The sequence below is a fragment of the Sceloporus occidentalis genome, unplaced genomic scaffold (genome assembly GCF_023333645.1).
Source record: "Sceloporus occidentalis isolate IW3139 unplaced genomic scaffold, rSceOcc1.0.p SCAF_52, whole genome shotgun sequence".
NCBI classification, from domain to species: domain Eukaryota; kingdom Metazoa; phylum Chordata; class Lepidosauria; order Squamata; family Phrynosomatidae; genus Sceloporus; species Sceloporus occidentalis.
In genome coordinates, this window is record NW_028317032.1 from 3,593,073 (window position 1) to 3,609,456 (window position 16,384).

The window sequence follows — 16,384 nt, forward strand, 5'->3', positions numbered from 1 at the left end:
AGTGAATTCTTGTTTACCACTATCGTACATAAAAAAAATAAAAAAATAAAATTCCCAAATCCTACGTTTCTATAGACAGTATTCCTCACCAACCCCACATTCCATAGCTCTGTTACAGTAGGCGGAAATCTAAAATGAAAAATAACATTGAATTTGACAGTATACCAATTAAACAATAACTTATGCGTCGGCGCACAGGTGCAGGAGAAGACTGCCTGCTTTAGTGATTTTACAGTTTTTTGGGAGGTTGATTGGGTATAAGACTGAAGCTGACAAACTCTGTGTAGATCACAGGTGCAGACAATTAACTGAATATAAATATATATATATATATATATATATATATATATATATATATATATATATAAAATAACTTATCATATAATAGGTAACGGTGGTATTGGGGGTTTCGTATTACCAAGACATTTTGTATGACTCTTTAATCATGCCTAAGTATGTTGTCGATTTAGTAAATCCTTTCTTCGCATTCCCTGCCCAATTATACACAAGTTATTGCTTGTTTTAAGGCTCTGTGCTCTTTAAGGCACCACGTATACCAACTATTCCCAGGAAAAGGGGGGACACCAAGACAAGTGTGGGATCAGCTCCCTAACTTAACTATTAGAGAGAGCAATACTGTAACACTTTAAAGTCTGATCAGCGTTCTCCATTTACGGTTTGGTTTTCAAAGAAGAATATTATTATTTATTGTTTTATATAGTGCTTTCGGATTTAGTAGCGCTGTACAAAGGGTGGACAGGACACAATTAATATATAACATAACAACACGACATACAGAAAGAACAGGTGAGGAGGACCCTGCTTACAATCTAGAGGTGAAAAATTAAAGCTTCCAGCTTATAAAGGTTGAAATCTTTTGGAAGCAGAAGCTGCGTGTGGCTTGTTCACGTTCTGCGTTAATTAGTTGTCTACTGACTTCATACGAGTCGGTGCACAAATCCAGCAACTTCCTTCCAGCCCCCCATTGTTTGTTTGATTCAACATACATTTCTCATCTTTTTACATGGTTTTCTGTGATTTTTACTCTGTTGTCTTACTAACTCGTTGGTTTCTGGCGTCTTTCTGCAGATAAAGAATCCTATTATGCGCTGATGGAAATAAATTGGTGGGCGGATAATGCCGTAATTTTGGCTCGCTGCTCCGGCTCTTTGACGGTCTCCTCTGTGAAGACATTAAAGAACTTGCTGGGAAAATCATGTGAATGGTTTGAACCCTCGCCGCAGGTTACAGCGGCTCACGACGGAGGGTTTCTCAGCTTGGAGGTAATTCAAGAATGTTTAATAATAAAAGAAAAAGGCAAAAAGAAAAAAAATTGGAACTGATCGGTTCTATAGTACTCGCAATAGGCCGTGGGTTTGGAGGCCAAAAAGTGACAAAGTGGAAACATGACTTATGAAAACTTAACTAAAAATGCAAATGTATTGAGTTAACATTTTGATGCCTTGGCATTCCCCCATTTAACCATTTCATCGTTGTTACTGTAGCGGGTACAAGGTCCTAATGTATACGTTTTATGTGTAGGAGCAACAGTAATCATACCAATACCCAATTCTTCATTGATTTCTCTTTAAAACCTCCTAAGAAGAAAAGGTTTTAAGCGAAATATGAGCATAAGATCTAAAAAAGGGAAGGATTTACTTTTCCTGAAGTGATCAGTTCTTTATATTATGCCAAAACATGGGGACTAACAAGCGTTAAATCACATAGAGGAGTCTAATAAAATTCAGTGCTGATCCAAATGGTTCAAAACGCTGCTGAGAGCATCCCATCTAATATCAACCACCACAAATTACCACTTACAAATCTGATCCTAACATGTATTGAAACAAATTAATGGCACTGTATTACTTTTTATACATAGCAAGACCCACCTCTGCCCTTTGTAGTCCTCTTTGCCCACCATTAATGAGGCATTCTGTGTGTTGGTAGGGCTACTCTGCAAGTTTCCCTCTGTTAAATAAAGCATAAAACTCCTAATAATTCTTGTTAATATAATTAAGGACACTGGACTTGCCTAGAATGTTATGGAAGAAAAAAAGAACTAATACAAAAATGTAATCCATTATTACTGAAGTAAAGCAAAAGAAAAAAATGTTGCGTTATGTACAGAACCAATCTGTCTTGCCCAAAAAAAAAAAAACTTTTGGTTGACCTGTTTTGAAGGCACTTCAAAGCTCATCAGACCAAATGTCTTACTTCCACTTTAAAGATCAGAGTTTTACGCCCTGATCATCATGTAGGTAGAGGACTTGACGATGGACAGTGCTGCACCAGCAGATAAAGTGTGGTTGCAGCCGTTGTTACAAGAGGACCTGTAGCACCAAACACCCGCAAGGCATAATATATGGTCAGCAAAGTCCGGCTACAAAAAATATTAATTCTAGAAGAAATAGAGTGTAGACACAGGTTTTTCTACCATAATGTTTTTGACAGCCGAGACGGAACACCACACAAGTTCTCTTACCTTCGTCAAGGATCGGGGACAGATAGCATTTCAAAAGTAATTGTGCCTAACATAGAAGACCTTTCTTCCAGATCATTAATGTTGGATTAGACACATGATTCTTTTTGTGTAGCAGTAGGCGAGCTGTCACTTGTTCACTGAATGATGTATTTACTCGGCTGTACGGAACACAGGCTCCCTGCCTGAAGATGTACAGAAAAAAATTATATCGAGGAAAGAGTAGCAGCATGGAAAAAATAGAGTTCGGTATGGTAGTTAGTTCCTAGACAAATGTAAAGAAGAAAAGTAAATCAAAATGTAAGCAGATTTTTTTTTTTTTTAGAACTCCTTGTATGTCAAGACCTTTTTGCGTATGTGGATGGCGCTGATGTACGTCTTTTATGTGAGGACCGTGTGCTATTGTGAATGGATGGGGGGTGGGGTACTCTCTTAAATAAAGGTATAATAGGGGTTTTACTTCTGAATGGGGACTGTTCCAAATCAGTTAAAAGAACGGACCTAACCAGTGATCCACCCGCCGGTCTTTCTTCTGGATCTGCTTCGCTCAACATTGCGAATTGAAGCATCACTAGGCTTTCAGGCTCTTACGTTGGTGGGTTGCGTACTGGTTAATCGATAAATAGAGAGTAACCTGGGGGCTTTCCAGACCCTGCATTGTCGGTTCAAAATTCATTTTGTGTCCTATTTAACATTTACCAAGTGCAGCCAACATACCGACCAAGGCGCTCAAGTCTCTCCAGCATTGGTTACAGTAAAAGCTCCTTGAAATTTAGGCTTTTTATGGTCGTTTATGTTTAATTAAATGTTTTTTGGCCAGTAAATAATCTAACACCATTATTTTGCTCATCTCCTGTCCACCAAAAAGTTATTGCTTTGTTTCTAGCTTACATAGCCTTTTATTGCCACGAGGTTTGTTAAGAGCAATGCCATTGGAATAATATCAATCACTTTCACTATCATTTGGCACAGCATAAGAACACAAAATAAACTGTTTAATGATTTTTGTTGTTTTGTTAATTCCAGTACTGTGGAATAAGGCTCGGTTTGATAAAAATATTGTGCCTGAACACACGCTGTAATTCTACCAATTAATCATTCTTTCTTTGTAAATACTTTCAAAAGTAGTATTTTTTCTTTGTTTTTATCCCACTTGTGTTCTTTTTACGGGAAGCTTGATAAACAATATACTATATCAAGTAAGGGTTAATAAGGTGCGTGTTTAATTATTGGTATTTATGCAATTAGCTATTTTTAGCAACAAAACAAAAAGCTCTTTAAGACATTGTACCCTATTTTCAAACACAGTGCTATTTTTTTTATTAAGGATATAATTATTTTGGGGCAGACATAAATAGGTAAAATCAATTTACCATAGGGGGCTTCCTGTTATATGGTCTACTAAATATTTTGGATTAATAGCAAAAAAATTGAGTTTTGACAATTTCTGTGATCACATTGCTTTTGACCTTAAGGTGTGAAGAAATCCTCTTAACATACCACTTGGTTAATGCGAGATCAGTGTCTCAAAATAGCAAGGTGTTGTAAATTCCAAATTTACAGGAATTCCTAAAATCTTAGAAATTATATTATGCCCGGCAGTATAATTTAGTTTTTATTGATTTATTGAAGGTTTTTTTGGAGCTCAGCGTTGGTACTTACCTTCTAGGCACATCACCATCTAGTGGGGTATTGGATCTCTCTTGGATTTTAAATTTCGAATGGAACTATTCCCCACTTTATTCTTGGTTTTGTTTTGTTCCCCGGGTTCTGTATGGAACATATATTGTGAATCTGTTATTTCTCTGTACAGAGGTGTTGATCTTATGTTTTTCTTTTCTCTTCTACTTGCAGTGCGAAGTAAAGCTGGCTTCCAAAAGATCCCGTTTAGAGAGCCGGTCCGATGAAGACGGAGAGGAAGACTCTGATTGTGATGATGAGATGTCGGCCAAAGCTAGATATTTTGCCTACATAAAACAAGGCCTTTATTTTGTCACAGAAATGGAGCGTTTTGCTCCTCCGCGCAAACGCCCTCGGACTATCACCAAAAACTACAGGCTAGTGAGCTTGCGCTCCACCACCCCCGAGGAACTATATCAAAGGAAGGTCAGTCGCTTTGCTATAAGAGAGAAGTAAATATGGAGAAAAGTACTGCAACTGAACTTTCTATGATGGTGGCTTGCTTTTGTTCAGCCCTTATCTGATATGATTGAAATGGTTCTTCTTTCTGTTTAGATGTTTCAAATATCCTAAACACACCTATCATGTCTTTCTTGTCTTTTGAAGTTTTTCTGTTTCCACCATACTTCGCTTCCCATCTGAATTAACTCGATTGTCTGAGGACTTTGTTCAAAATGCACCATCATAAATTTTTTTGAGACTGTTCTTTTTGTTCTCCTTTGTGGATTTCAAATCGTAGTAAATCTTTAGTAGCTTTCAACAATTTCTTTCCAACTTTTCGGAGCTTGGTTTTATGGTTTTTCAGTCTTTAATTAAAGAGAATCAAAGTGGAAATAAGCATTAAGACTCTAGACTGACTAGTTCGTATATTATAACCAATGGCATCAGGTCCGTGTTATAGGATGTTTATCTGCAGTAAATAATAAATTTCTATAACATTAGTTGAGCAAAGATCACTTGATATCAATGTTCATTTGCAGATTGACAACGAAGAGTATGGAGAAGCATTGTCACTGGCGCAAGCCTATGGACTCGATACAGACCTAGTGTATCAAAGGCAGTGGAGAAAGTCTGCGGTCAATGTGGCCACTATACAGGATTACTTGGTAAGAGATTGTTGGGTTGGGATGTTATGACCTCCATAAACTGGACTACATCTGTCTGTAGCTCCCTTTTTAATGGTGCTTCACGAGCCAGAACGGGTTAAGGCTTACGGTAGCTCTGCCCCTTCCATTCTATGTTTTGCTCTTTCATGTTCATGCCATGTTCATTTTCAAGCATTCTGGTGGTATTTCTACTCATGCCCTGCCATAGCTGCCTACATCTGTGCTCAGGCTTATCTCCAAGATGACACCGGTCCTGACCTATTCCCCTTTATTGGGATTGTCACAGTCTGGTCCTCTCCTACCAGAACAGAGAAGAAGACACTTTAAGTTTTCCATTCACTGTCCATTCCCATGTCTTTTTATCAACAATGTCATCGGTCAACTGTGAAGTGAACCCTCCCTTTATAATGAACATGTCCATTTACTGATGCCTTGAAAGCTGGGAAAATGTATTCTTTTAATAATATGATTAAACCACAGCAATGTTCCAAACATTTTCATTCACATCGAGCACATCTTGGTTTAATCAGTTGTGGTTTTAAACCTGAAAAGAGTTGGTAATCATATTTCAGTTCATTAACAATTGCATGGTATTTCATTAGCCATTATATGAATAATAATATAATCCAAGTGGAGCGTTATCATTTTATTTATTTGGTCATCTGCAAATCTCTAGCACATTTCATGCGTGATTTACTGTTTAAAAAGTACTTGATAATGAACAGAACAGTTGAGGAAAACCCCTAAAAATAAACAAAAAAATGTAAAAATCTCTCTAAACAACTTGTGCCCTTTCTGGTAGACATGCAAAAAAAAAATAGAAAACCTCATTGCTGCCGAGCAACCTATACCAAAAGCAATACTGCAAAGGTTGTGTTAAAAATGATTTTATTAATTTAAATTTTTTTTTTCACTGTATAATTTAGGAGAGGTTGATGGGGAATGGCCTTATTATTTTTTCAAAAAATACAATGTAAAAAAAAGTTAAATATATGTGTGGCACAATTATTGGCACCTTCTACAAAACTTTGTGCTATCTTCTTTTGCTCTGAGCCTTCTCCTACAATGCCTGATGAGGTTGGAGAATACATGGTGAGGGATGGCCATGATAGAACCCTGATTTTGTGGTCAATAAAACCATTTTTGTTTCGACTTTTGGATCATTGTCCTGCTGGAAAATCCAACCACTGCACATTTTAAGCTTTCTGGCAGAGGCTGTTTAATGTCTGTTGATATTTGATATCCATGATGATTTGAGTCCATGATGCCATGTATCCTAACAAAATGTCCAGGTCAGAAAGCCACCACCATATTTAACCATGAGCTAACTAGCTGTGTGCGCCGAACCCACCTCTGGTGTTTATTGCCAAAAAAGGGCTATTTTAGTTTCATCTGACCATAGAACCCAATCCGTTCTTGTAGCGTCTTGCAAACTGAAGACGGCTGAGTTTGTTTTTGGATGAGCGTAGAGGCTTTTTGCTTGAAAGAGGTTTTGGAGACTTTCTGCCCCCAAGACCTTCTGCGTTTCTCCAGCTGTGATCCTTGGAGATTTTTTGGCCACTCGAACCATCCTCTTCACCGAGCGAGTTGACTGGGACTTGACTGGGACTTGTTAATTATCGCCCTGATGGTGGAAATGGGCCTTTTCAATGCTTTTGCTATTTTCTTATAGCCACTTTGCATTTCTCTGCATATCGTAGATATATTCCTTGGTCTTGCCCATTGTGATGAATGACTAAAGGAATTTTATACCCCTGAAACAGGAAGTCATGGATGAACAATTTCCTGTTCCTAGTCGGTGAAAAAAGTAAAATATCAACGGGAATATACTCTGAATATATGTATTTAGATAAAACCTGTGTTGTGTTTGTAATTGTTTGATATCCATGGGAACAGAGTATTATTGTGTATTTTTTGAAGAAAAGATCAAAAGGTTAAACAATAAAGAAAATTTTTAGTCTTTAAGGCTTTAAAACCATGGGGCTGAAGCCGGAGTTAAGACGTTTCTGTTCCCGAAGTGCTATATTTGGAGCAATTTGCCGTAGCGATCATTAGGAGCCAGTGAGAAGAACCTGCCGGTTATTCCTGGTTTAACCATATAATTGCCCTGCCGTGAGAACTGTGTGGAACAGGTAGCGCTAGCAGGGAAATGGTGCTAAATATCATTAATCTGCATTTTTCGATAATCACGTTTTTTAACACTTTTGGTGGAATCGTTGAATAGTAATGTTTCACTGTAAAAATAGCGTAGTAATTATGGGAACGAGAGAGTGTTAAATTAAACACAACTGCCCTCTGGTTGCTCGTTCCAAAAAGTGCTGATCAGCAATATCTTGAACAAGTAGAAGTAATGACGTCTTGACATAATCAGAAGTACTAAAGCTTGGTGGTGTTTTGGTGCAATTCACGGAACTGAATACAATTCCAGGCAAATTAACTCTTAAAATGCGTTAAGTTTTGGATTGGCTGCTGTGCTTCTCCTTGGACCTGTTTAGCAGGGAGAGCTGAACCTCAGTGGCGTATTGATGGAGGATCAACGGCCATCAAACATCTTTTCTGCTGCCTTGGTCTCTGTCAAAGCAAATAAACAAAACTTTGTAAAGGTGTCCAGAAACATTCCCAAGCCTTCCCAGAAATAATTATATCCAAAGTTTTTTGCTGGGAAAGCTTCATTGTCATATGGCACAGCCATATGGCAGCCATGGGTTATTTTGCTGAAGATGGTGTAGAATAGGGCTCATAAGAGGCTAGAGAAGTTGGAGGCCTGGGAGGCGGTATGTTTTTAGGAGAACATCCCTTTAGAACCATCCTGTACCAGATATATCGGATAAGAGAAACATGTCAGAGGCCCAAGTCTGAAAAGCTAAACCTGGTTAGTAAAGTACTGGACCGTTAATGTGGACAGATGAAATTGTTTCTACTTATCGCTGCTGAATCCCACCCATGTCATACAATATAGTAATTCAATATAGTATGTCAGTTCAAATTGTTATCTTTTAATATCTGTAATATATATTTGTAGGTCTCCTTGCAGCTGCTTGTATCATGAATACATTGTAATACATCTAATGAAGTCTGGTGGTCATCACAGTGGCTTCAACTCATCAGTAATGTTCACGTAAGCTCTCACATTTGTAATTGAGGGCTAAGGAGAACCAGGTTCAACAAATGGCTTCAATCTTAGGCATGCTGCCTCAAAGCAGAGTAAAGATGCCTTCTCTGCTACTTTTAGTTGTTCTAATAATGCTTGCGCTGAGACAAAAATAGATACCTTCTCTCAATGCATGGGTCGGGGTGGGTACAATGTAGCTGTGTTGGACCAAAGTATTTAGAATGTAGAGTTCCCTCTATAGGTTGGGTGGCTTGTGGTCCAAACCAAATGTGGCAGCTGAAAGCCATGACTGTCTCCTCACTTTACCAGATCTCCTCTTGGATCCTGGTCTTTGCTAAGAAAAGTCTGTTTCCGCTGCATTTTTTTCTTTAATAAAATGTATTTTGATTACACAGACAATTACTTGTTCCTTACTAAACTGTACATGTGCGGCTTTTACAGATAAACTAACACGTTGTAAGCATTAGCATACATTTACGATTTTAATGACAAAATGTTAGAAATCTGTTGTAGACGATACGGCCTGATCCTTCTCCTTAATATTATGTATGTTAATTCCTCCTTTGTGTTCCGTACTTTTAAAATGTAACAACGCCAGGGTAATGTTTTTCTGCTGCTTTGACCTGGTTCAAAATTAATTTCACCAACTATTCTCTGTATAATCATCTATCTCCCTGTTTAGCACAGGCTAACGATGGCAGCATAATTGGTTTATACAAATTAGCTAGGAAAAAAAGAATAAGAGGTTTACAAATTCCATGAATATAAAAGTGATTAGTTCCATCAGGTGGCAAACCTTTGATGTGTTGGGTTACTGTCGAGGCCGTAACAAATGCAAATTATTCTCACCGAGCCATCATTATGGGCATTCTCCAACCGTCTAACGTGGAGGGCCCCTGACCAGGTAGAAGCAGTGGGCTGGGGGCACGAACTTTTTATATTGCCCGTAATGATAAGTACAGTGGGGTCTTTCGTGTAGTATGGGGGCTTTAAAGGTACATTCCCATGAATTTTTCTTTACTAGCATTGGGTTGAAAATACCTTTTCAGAAATATTGGTTTGTTTTCCATTACAAGAACGGTTGTATAATATGTTTTCAGGCAGTTGTGTATTAGCCCTTTGTATGTGTTTTTGTTCTATTATCTTGGCTGAATCTAGCAGACAAGCACCCCGACTCCTTAAACTGCCCGTTGGTAAGCAAAAGAATGACGTTAACTAGCCAGGGAACTCGGACTAATGAAATGGAACGGCTCAGCCCGCCTGGGTCTTACTGGGCTATTTAAACCGTTTTTTCAGTGATTTGCGACCCCAGGATAAGATTTCTTTGAGGGAAAACTCAGACTGATCAGCCAATGACCGGTTAAAGCGATAGGAATCCTGTTGGAGAGAGAGGTAGCTACGGAAAACTTTGTTGCGGTTTCTGTAGAGTCGCCGTAAAAGTTTGTCGCTTGTTCAAATTAGGCACCAACTCACTAAATAAATCAAAATCTTTCCCATCTCCGAGAGAGTCTAAAAAGTGTTAACTCAACAGATTTCTTGGCTCGATTTAATATGGGCCTATCACCTGGTAAAAACTGTCTGTGTGATGTGTTAATTAAAAAAAAAAAAAGTTCAATTAAGATTCTTTAACAAGTGGATTTGTCAGTTGGAATGATTTTTTGTCTCATTAAAGTCACCTTTTACAAAACGACTGTTCTAGAGCTGTTCATGAAAGACCGGTTCCATTAATTAAAAACAATACCTTTTTAGAATTATTTTAAAATGATTCCGTCACAGTTATTAAAATAAATCAAAAGTTTGGCACAAAAAGGAACTTAAAGGGAAGCTTCAGCCATAATACGCACTTGAGCGCTAATAATAGCCGTGTGGTCCCTTTTAGTTGTCGTGTTGTCCCTTTTGCAAACGCAGAATGCCCCTTTCTACTCAAACCCCATGCACATGGGCAGAAAGCGACCCCATGGTATTAGTGCCGAGAATCGTTGGGCCATAGAGAAGGGCAACTGCAGCTACAGGGCTGCAGCTTGTACCTCAGGTAAGCAGAGTATTTTAATATGCACTCTTCCTTGGCGAGGCTGTTAGTGACTGTAAACTGTCCCTTTAAGAAACTTCACATACAACGGGGGTTTATTGACTAAGGAGAGAGTAAGCAGGGGGGTTGTAGTTTTAACTCCCTTACGTCCCTATGAAAGGCCAACACTGCCAGGTTTCTCTTGCAACAAGAGCTGAGCCCATCGCGTTATTCAGTGGGCAGGGAGACTTTAACCATACATTATCCAGGGCCAGCCAATCTCTCCCTTTAGCTGAAGCTCACTCGGGTTGGCCCTTCACAATGTATAGTGATGGCAAACTCTCCTATTACCTCTGCCTTTAGTGAATTAAAAATGTTTGATTTTCAAACCAGTGGTATATTTAGTGGACTATTTTATCACCAATTCTACCAATTGTGGCGATCCACACTCCGTGCCTTCTCCTTATTTAGGATTTTTGAGCAGTAAAAACGATGCCCTTTTTAAATATCTTAATACCGGCAGCTTTTATACCCTACATATCTACGTAAAAACCCACCCCCTGGTTAAATATGAATTTTCATTTATTTTATATTATTGTAATTCTGTTTCAATGTAATTACTTATTACAGAGCAAGATTAAGAAGAGATCGTGGGTCCTCCACGAATGTTTGGAGCGAGTCCCGGAAAACGTCGACGCGGCCAAAGAGCTGCTGATGTTCGGGCTGAAAGGCACGGACCTCGAGGCTCTCGTCGCTATAGGCAAAGGAGAAGACGGAGGAAGGTCGGTGGTTATTTCACGTGAGCCGCGAGCCAGCCGGCTTCGCCCGCTTTACTCCATCCTATTAATCATGATATTTTAAGCCCTCTATGTGCCGGTTCAGTACTGTATAACCTCCGGAGAGAAGACACGAGAACTCGTCTCTTGTATTAGCATATCCTTATACAACGGAAATCCTATCCACTTATTAACAATCTTGAGCCACAGTGAAGTGCCTTATTCCTTAACATGTTAATGCATGCGTGAGTTCATTTACCAATCTGCAATCTGGCCCCTGTTATAATTATCCTGATCTGATGGTTATGGTAATTAGCACGCTCTGCTCAAACGCTGTGTAATAATACACGGTCTCCCGAGCGCTTTTGATTCGGAGCAATGTATTATCATTATATCGTGGGCTCTTTCCCAGGGTCGTCGGAGCGGCGCTGCCCCCCTGTTGCCTTTTGATAACCGCTTTAAGTGTGGGTTTAATACATAATATATGCCGCCACGCTTTAGTACAGATAGGCCGGGTGAGGAAGCCAAATGCTGTATGCTGGCGTCTGATGGCTGAGATACATCCACATTATTATTTTTTTTTAACTGATTATTGTGTTTTTTAATACAAAAAACAGATACAGGAATGTAGAAACTAAGAATATCCGATAGGTATGACAAAAGACCTTCTGATTGGAAGTTTGAGTTGAAACGTGTAATATGCATTAAGAAGGGCCAGTTTCATGGCCCTCACTCTGTCTATGGTTTATTCACCAAAGCATGCGTTGATAAATTATTTGACTCCCGATGTTCACCATGCATTATGAAGGCCAACCATTGAGAGTCCAACCCCCGCCCCCCCCCCCCGGAAGACAGGTAGAGGTACTTCTTAACGCATAGTCGAATACCCCAAATAACGTAAATAGAACGCACCTAGTTCTGCACAGACTTTGAGACATTTTTGTTGGAAAAACCCACCAAAATTATCCGTTCATAATGCCCAAAGAAGTCAGTTTGCTTTACGTCAACCTACCTGCAAACAAATGGTTTAGTGAATATCTGTGTATCTTTCTGTCTCTCTCCACATTCAGGGTATGATAAGTGATGAAATGGCAAGAATATACCTTGCTATATATGTAGTTTAAAAAAAAAAAAAAAAAGACTAGAGAACCAAAATAAATGTTTTTGGCCCTGTGTAAAAAAACAAAAGTGTTTAAAAAGATAATTTTAAAAAGAAGCGCAAAAAGCCTTATCAGCAGAAACCAAGTCGTTGCCACCAATAAAAATGTCTAATTTAAATATGGTCTTCGGTATAGTTCTCAAATAATGTATAATATTAATCTTTCTTATTATATATATGTTTAAAGTAATCTCATTTTATCCTTTTTTTTTTCTTGTTTATTTTTGTTCTTCATCCACCGCCTTAATTTACTTTGCCTTTCAAATTTTTATTTCCTTGTCCGAAGTTTTATTATACAAAAAAGTAATCATAAATAAATAAATAATAAATCTCCAGTCTTTTATCTACACTGGGAAATGAATCAAACCTTCTGCAAGTATACCTCTTCACGCCTCTGTCGTTTATTTATGAGCACTGGCGGTGCGTGTCCTCCGTATATATACCGTATATATCTATAAATAAAGCCACGTTCTAATTGTGTGCAAATCGCCTTTACCCGCTTTGTCTTGTGCGGTAGGTTCATTTTACCCGGAGAAGTGGATATCGATGAAATTCCCTACGAGGAGTTTTTGTCCCCGGAGGAAGAAGCTGAAACTAGGGAGGCGAGAGAGAGGCAAAAACGCGAGGAGCTGCTTCAGTTGGTCGATTTTGAAAAGTGAGTAAGGCTTATATATATTCCGTATTACTGATATTATTTGGACTCGTTTCTCAATCATTTTCATCCAAACATATCTCCTTGCACATAATATGTATCTATATCTATATGGATATCTAGATATATATATATATATATATATATATATATATATATCTATATATATCTTTCTCTCTCTCTCTCTCTCTCTCTCTCTCTCTGTATCTATCTATCTATCTATATATATATAGATATCTATATATCTCTCTCTATCTATATTTATGTGTGTGTATTCACCTCCAGTGCAGGCTTGGTGAATGCTGCGGGATGGGGTCCATTCATATCTGATTTTAATTGTTTCCTGTATAATATGTCATGTAAATTAGATACAAATTGGACATTCAGTTCAAACATTTCATTATCTGTAAGTTCTGAATATTTACTTTTATTTACTTTTTTTTTTTTTATACAGCTTAACACTAGAACAGAAAGAATTATGCCGATGTAGACTCAAGTTATTAACGTATCTTGATCGATTGTCAACTTACGAGGTGCGTTCATCATCTTCTTCTTTCTGTTTTTGAAGCATTTCTTCCCTTTATACTGGGAGGCAGATTTCACGGGTTTCCCTGGCCAGAAGAAAACTAGTGCTTGTGTAATGGGGAGGAAGAAGGAGCAGCAACCACTGTCTTTACAAAAGACCCCATGCTTGAGAAAATAGCTGGGCCCCGTATCGCTCTGCCTGGTCTGCCGGCTCAGACACCGTCTCGCTTTGCTGTTTGATTCTTGTTTGTAGGGATATCCACAAGGATTTATGTAGCAAACGAGACCAGCTCTGTTTGCCCAGCGCTCAACAACCTCCAGCAAGCATAAAGCAAGCACGCCAGTAAGGCAAAATGGGCACGAGTCATCTGCTAGCCCATGCGTATAACAGCTAATAGCCAAAATCCTAATTAAAACATTTCATCAGGGTACTTGTTAGTGTGTAAGTATATTTCCCATATCTGATTATTTTTAAAGGTGAATAAACTTAAAAACCATTTTGGGGCAATAATCGACCATATCGACAAAGGTTAATAAGCCCCCCCGCTTCCGAGATACGAGTAACTAAGTAGCATTTCCCACCCATGGCACTTAAAGGGTTAAGCTGCCAGCGCGCCTGCTGAGCGGCTGATGAATGGATTGGAATCATTCATTCATAATCTGCGCCCATTACCGTGTTTTGAAGGAATTTTCAAACATCTGCTTCTTTTGTCCCGAAGGAAATCCTCGGGGGACCTCACGCAGCCGAGGAGCGGTACGATGCCGGATTCTTCAAGAAGTTTAGGAACCAAAATATGGTGCTGTCAGCGAGAACATATGCTCGGGTAACGTTACAAAGTCACCACGACAAAGACCACGTTGATTCCTCTTTAAGCGGGGAAGCCTTTCACCTCGATTATCATTTATTATCCGACGAAGTTAGTTAACTCATCGCTAAGGCCCCCGCACGCTTTGAACTGCGTGCCCCCGGATGATGCTGTCAATACTAATTCACTATGAAGTAATCCCTTCTAACCGGGTATTAAGTATTCTGACGCCGGGCAAAGTGACAAATGTGCTTTTCCATCTGCTTTGCCTTTTTTTTTTCCCTGCAAATTATAAAGGACGTTTATTTAATTGAAGCGTGATAATTAAATTATTCATTAGCCAACAGATTAAGGGATGCATATACGAAGAGACCGCCTTAAATAATCTTAATGTTTGTAAATGTGAACAATACATACCGTGTATGTATTATAGTTTTTTTTTAAATCAATTTATTTAATAGAATTATTGTTTTATTTTGGCGGATGGTTCTGCATTAGGAAAAACATTGCTCGTGTTGGATATAAATCCTAATATTTATTTATAACACGGTACGAGGTGTTATACAGAGGGTGGGTGTTTGTACCTTTAATTTATACACTGACAACAATGCAATTAGCAGGAAGTTGGTAAAAGTGGAAGTGGATGGGCGGGGCTTAAGCAGGAAATTAGGGCCACACCCCTTGTACCCTTCGCAGCATTCTGGGCACATGCCTGTAATGAGAAATGTGCCTGTGATCAGAATCAATAATATTTACAGTGTGATGGGCTTGTTTCACGCAGAAACGGTCAATTCATGAAATTCTAGTGCACAGTAAGCGATCTGCCTGTAATCGATCGGCATGTTGTTGTTGTTGTTGTTGTTATTTTTATCTCTTATTTATATAGCCCTTAATACAATACATATATATTCACGGGGTATGACAAGACGAGAATTGACAGACTAAGACAAACCGATACATTAGGTGGAGAGAGAGCCCTGCTCGCAAGCTTACAATCTTGTTGTTAACAGGAAAGTAATGTCCAGGCGCTGGAGATTCTTTTTACCTACCATGGATCCGACCTGCTCCCTCATATCCTGGCTATCCTGTCAAATCTCCCCGAAACAACCTCTCCACATGAATACGCCGTTCTGCTGCCGGAGGCTTGGTAAGAACTCTACATTCTAAATATATATATATATATATATATATATATATATATATATATATATATATATATATATATATATATATATATATATATATATATATACACACACACAGGTCCCTTCTCACCTGTTGTTGGCATGTTATTATTTTATGTACATAATAATGTTATTATGTTATATACTACTTGTTATGTCCTGTCTACCCTTTGTACAGCGCTGCAGAATCTGATGGCGCTATATAAAACAATATACATACATACGTACGCGCACACACACGATGCGCGATGTGGCTTGCAGACTGATTTTTAAAATGGTCCCAATTACGTTTGGCCGCTGGATTAATAGTTCTATCTGACCCTGTAAGAATGCTGCACACTGAATATTTAATAGTAAAATATATTATTTTAATGGGATCAGGGGCAATAGAAGCATATACTATGAATATGAATGCTTCCATATCTGCAGTGCCCCATAAAGTGTTTATACAATAATAATAATAATGGTACATTATTATTATTACTGTGGGAAACTAATCACCAAATAAAAAACCTTGTTTAATTAATAATGTGCACATTTATGAAACCCTGTCCAAATAATTTCTTGTCGTGGGCCATTGTTTATTTTGGCTTTTTCGCTAAATCCAGTAGTTGCACATCCCTTGTATATAAAGTATCACTTCTAAATCTCCTCCAGACGTTTTCTGATTCAGAGAAATATTGACAAGTGGATAATCAAGTGAAATTACGTAAAAATACTTTGTACTGCAGCTAATCGAGTGATCTGGGAATACCAAGAAAAAGAAGATATTTTTGTTCCTCTCTCTCAGCAAAAACCAGAAGCGATAGGAAATTATTTTTAATGTCTTACTTGCCGGGCGTCTGATCTAAATGAAGCACAAGAATGTATCGTCATTATGTTCCTTTGCACGCA

General features: G+C 38.4%; 1 protein-coding gene across 1 annotated transcript in view; it reads left to right on the plus strand.

The window, feature by feature from the left end:
• LOC149288346 (NBAS subunit of NRZ tethering complex-like) overlaps positions 1–16,384 on the plus strand; it is a 278,953-nt gene that overhangs the window by 54,650 nt on the left and 207,919 nt on the right. The window contains exons 14-21 of the mRNA XM_089491881.1: positions 1,090–1,283; positions 4,337–4,588; positions 5,143–5,268; positions 11,019–11,170; positions 12,841–12,978; positions 13,430–13,508; positions 14,220–14,324; positions 15,317–15,453. Coding sequence (XP_089348007.1) covers positions 1,090–1,283; positions 4,337–4,588; positions 5,143–5,268; positions 11,019–11,170; positions 12,841–12,978; positions 13,430–13,508; positions 14,220–14,324; positions 15,317–15,453 — 1,183 coding nt within the window. The remainder of the gene's footprint in view (positions 1–1,089; positions 1,284–4,336; positions 4,589–5,142; positions 5,269–11,018; positions 11,171–12,840; positions 12,979–13,429; positions 13,509–14,219; positions 14,325–15,316; positions 15,454–16,384) is intronic.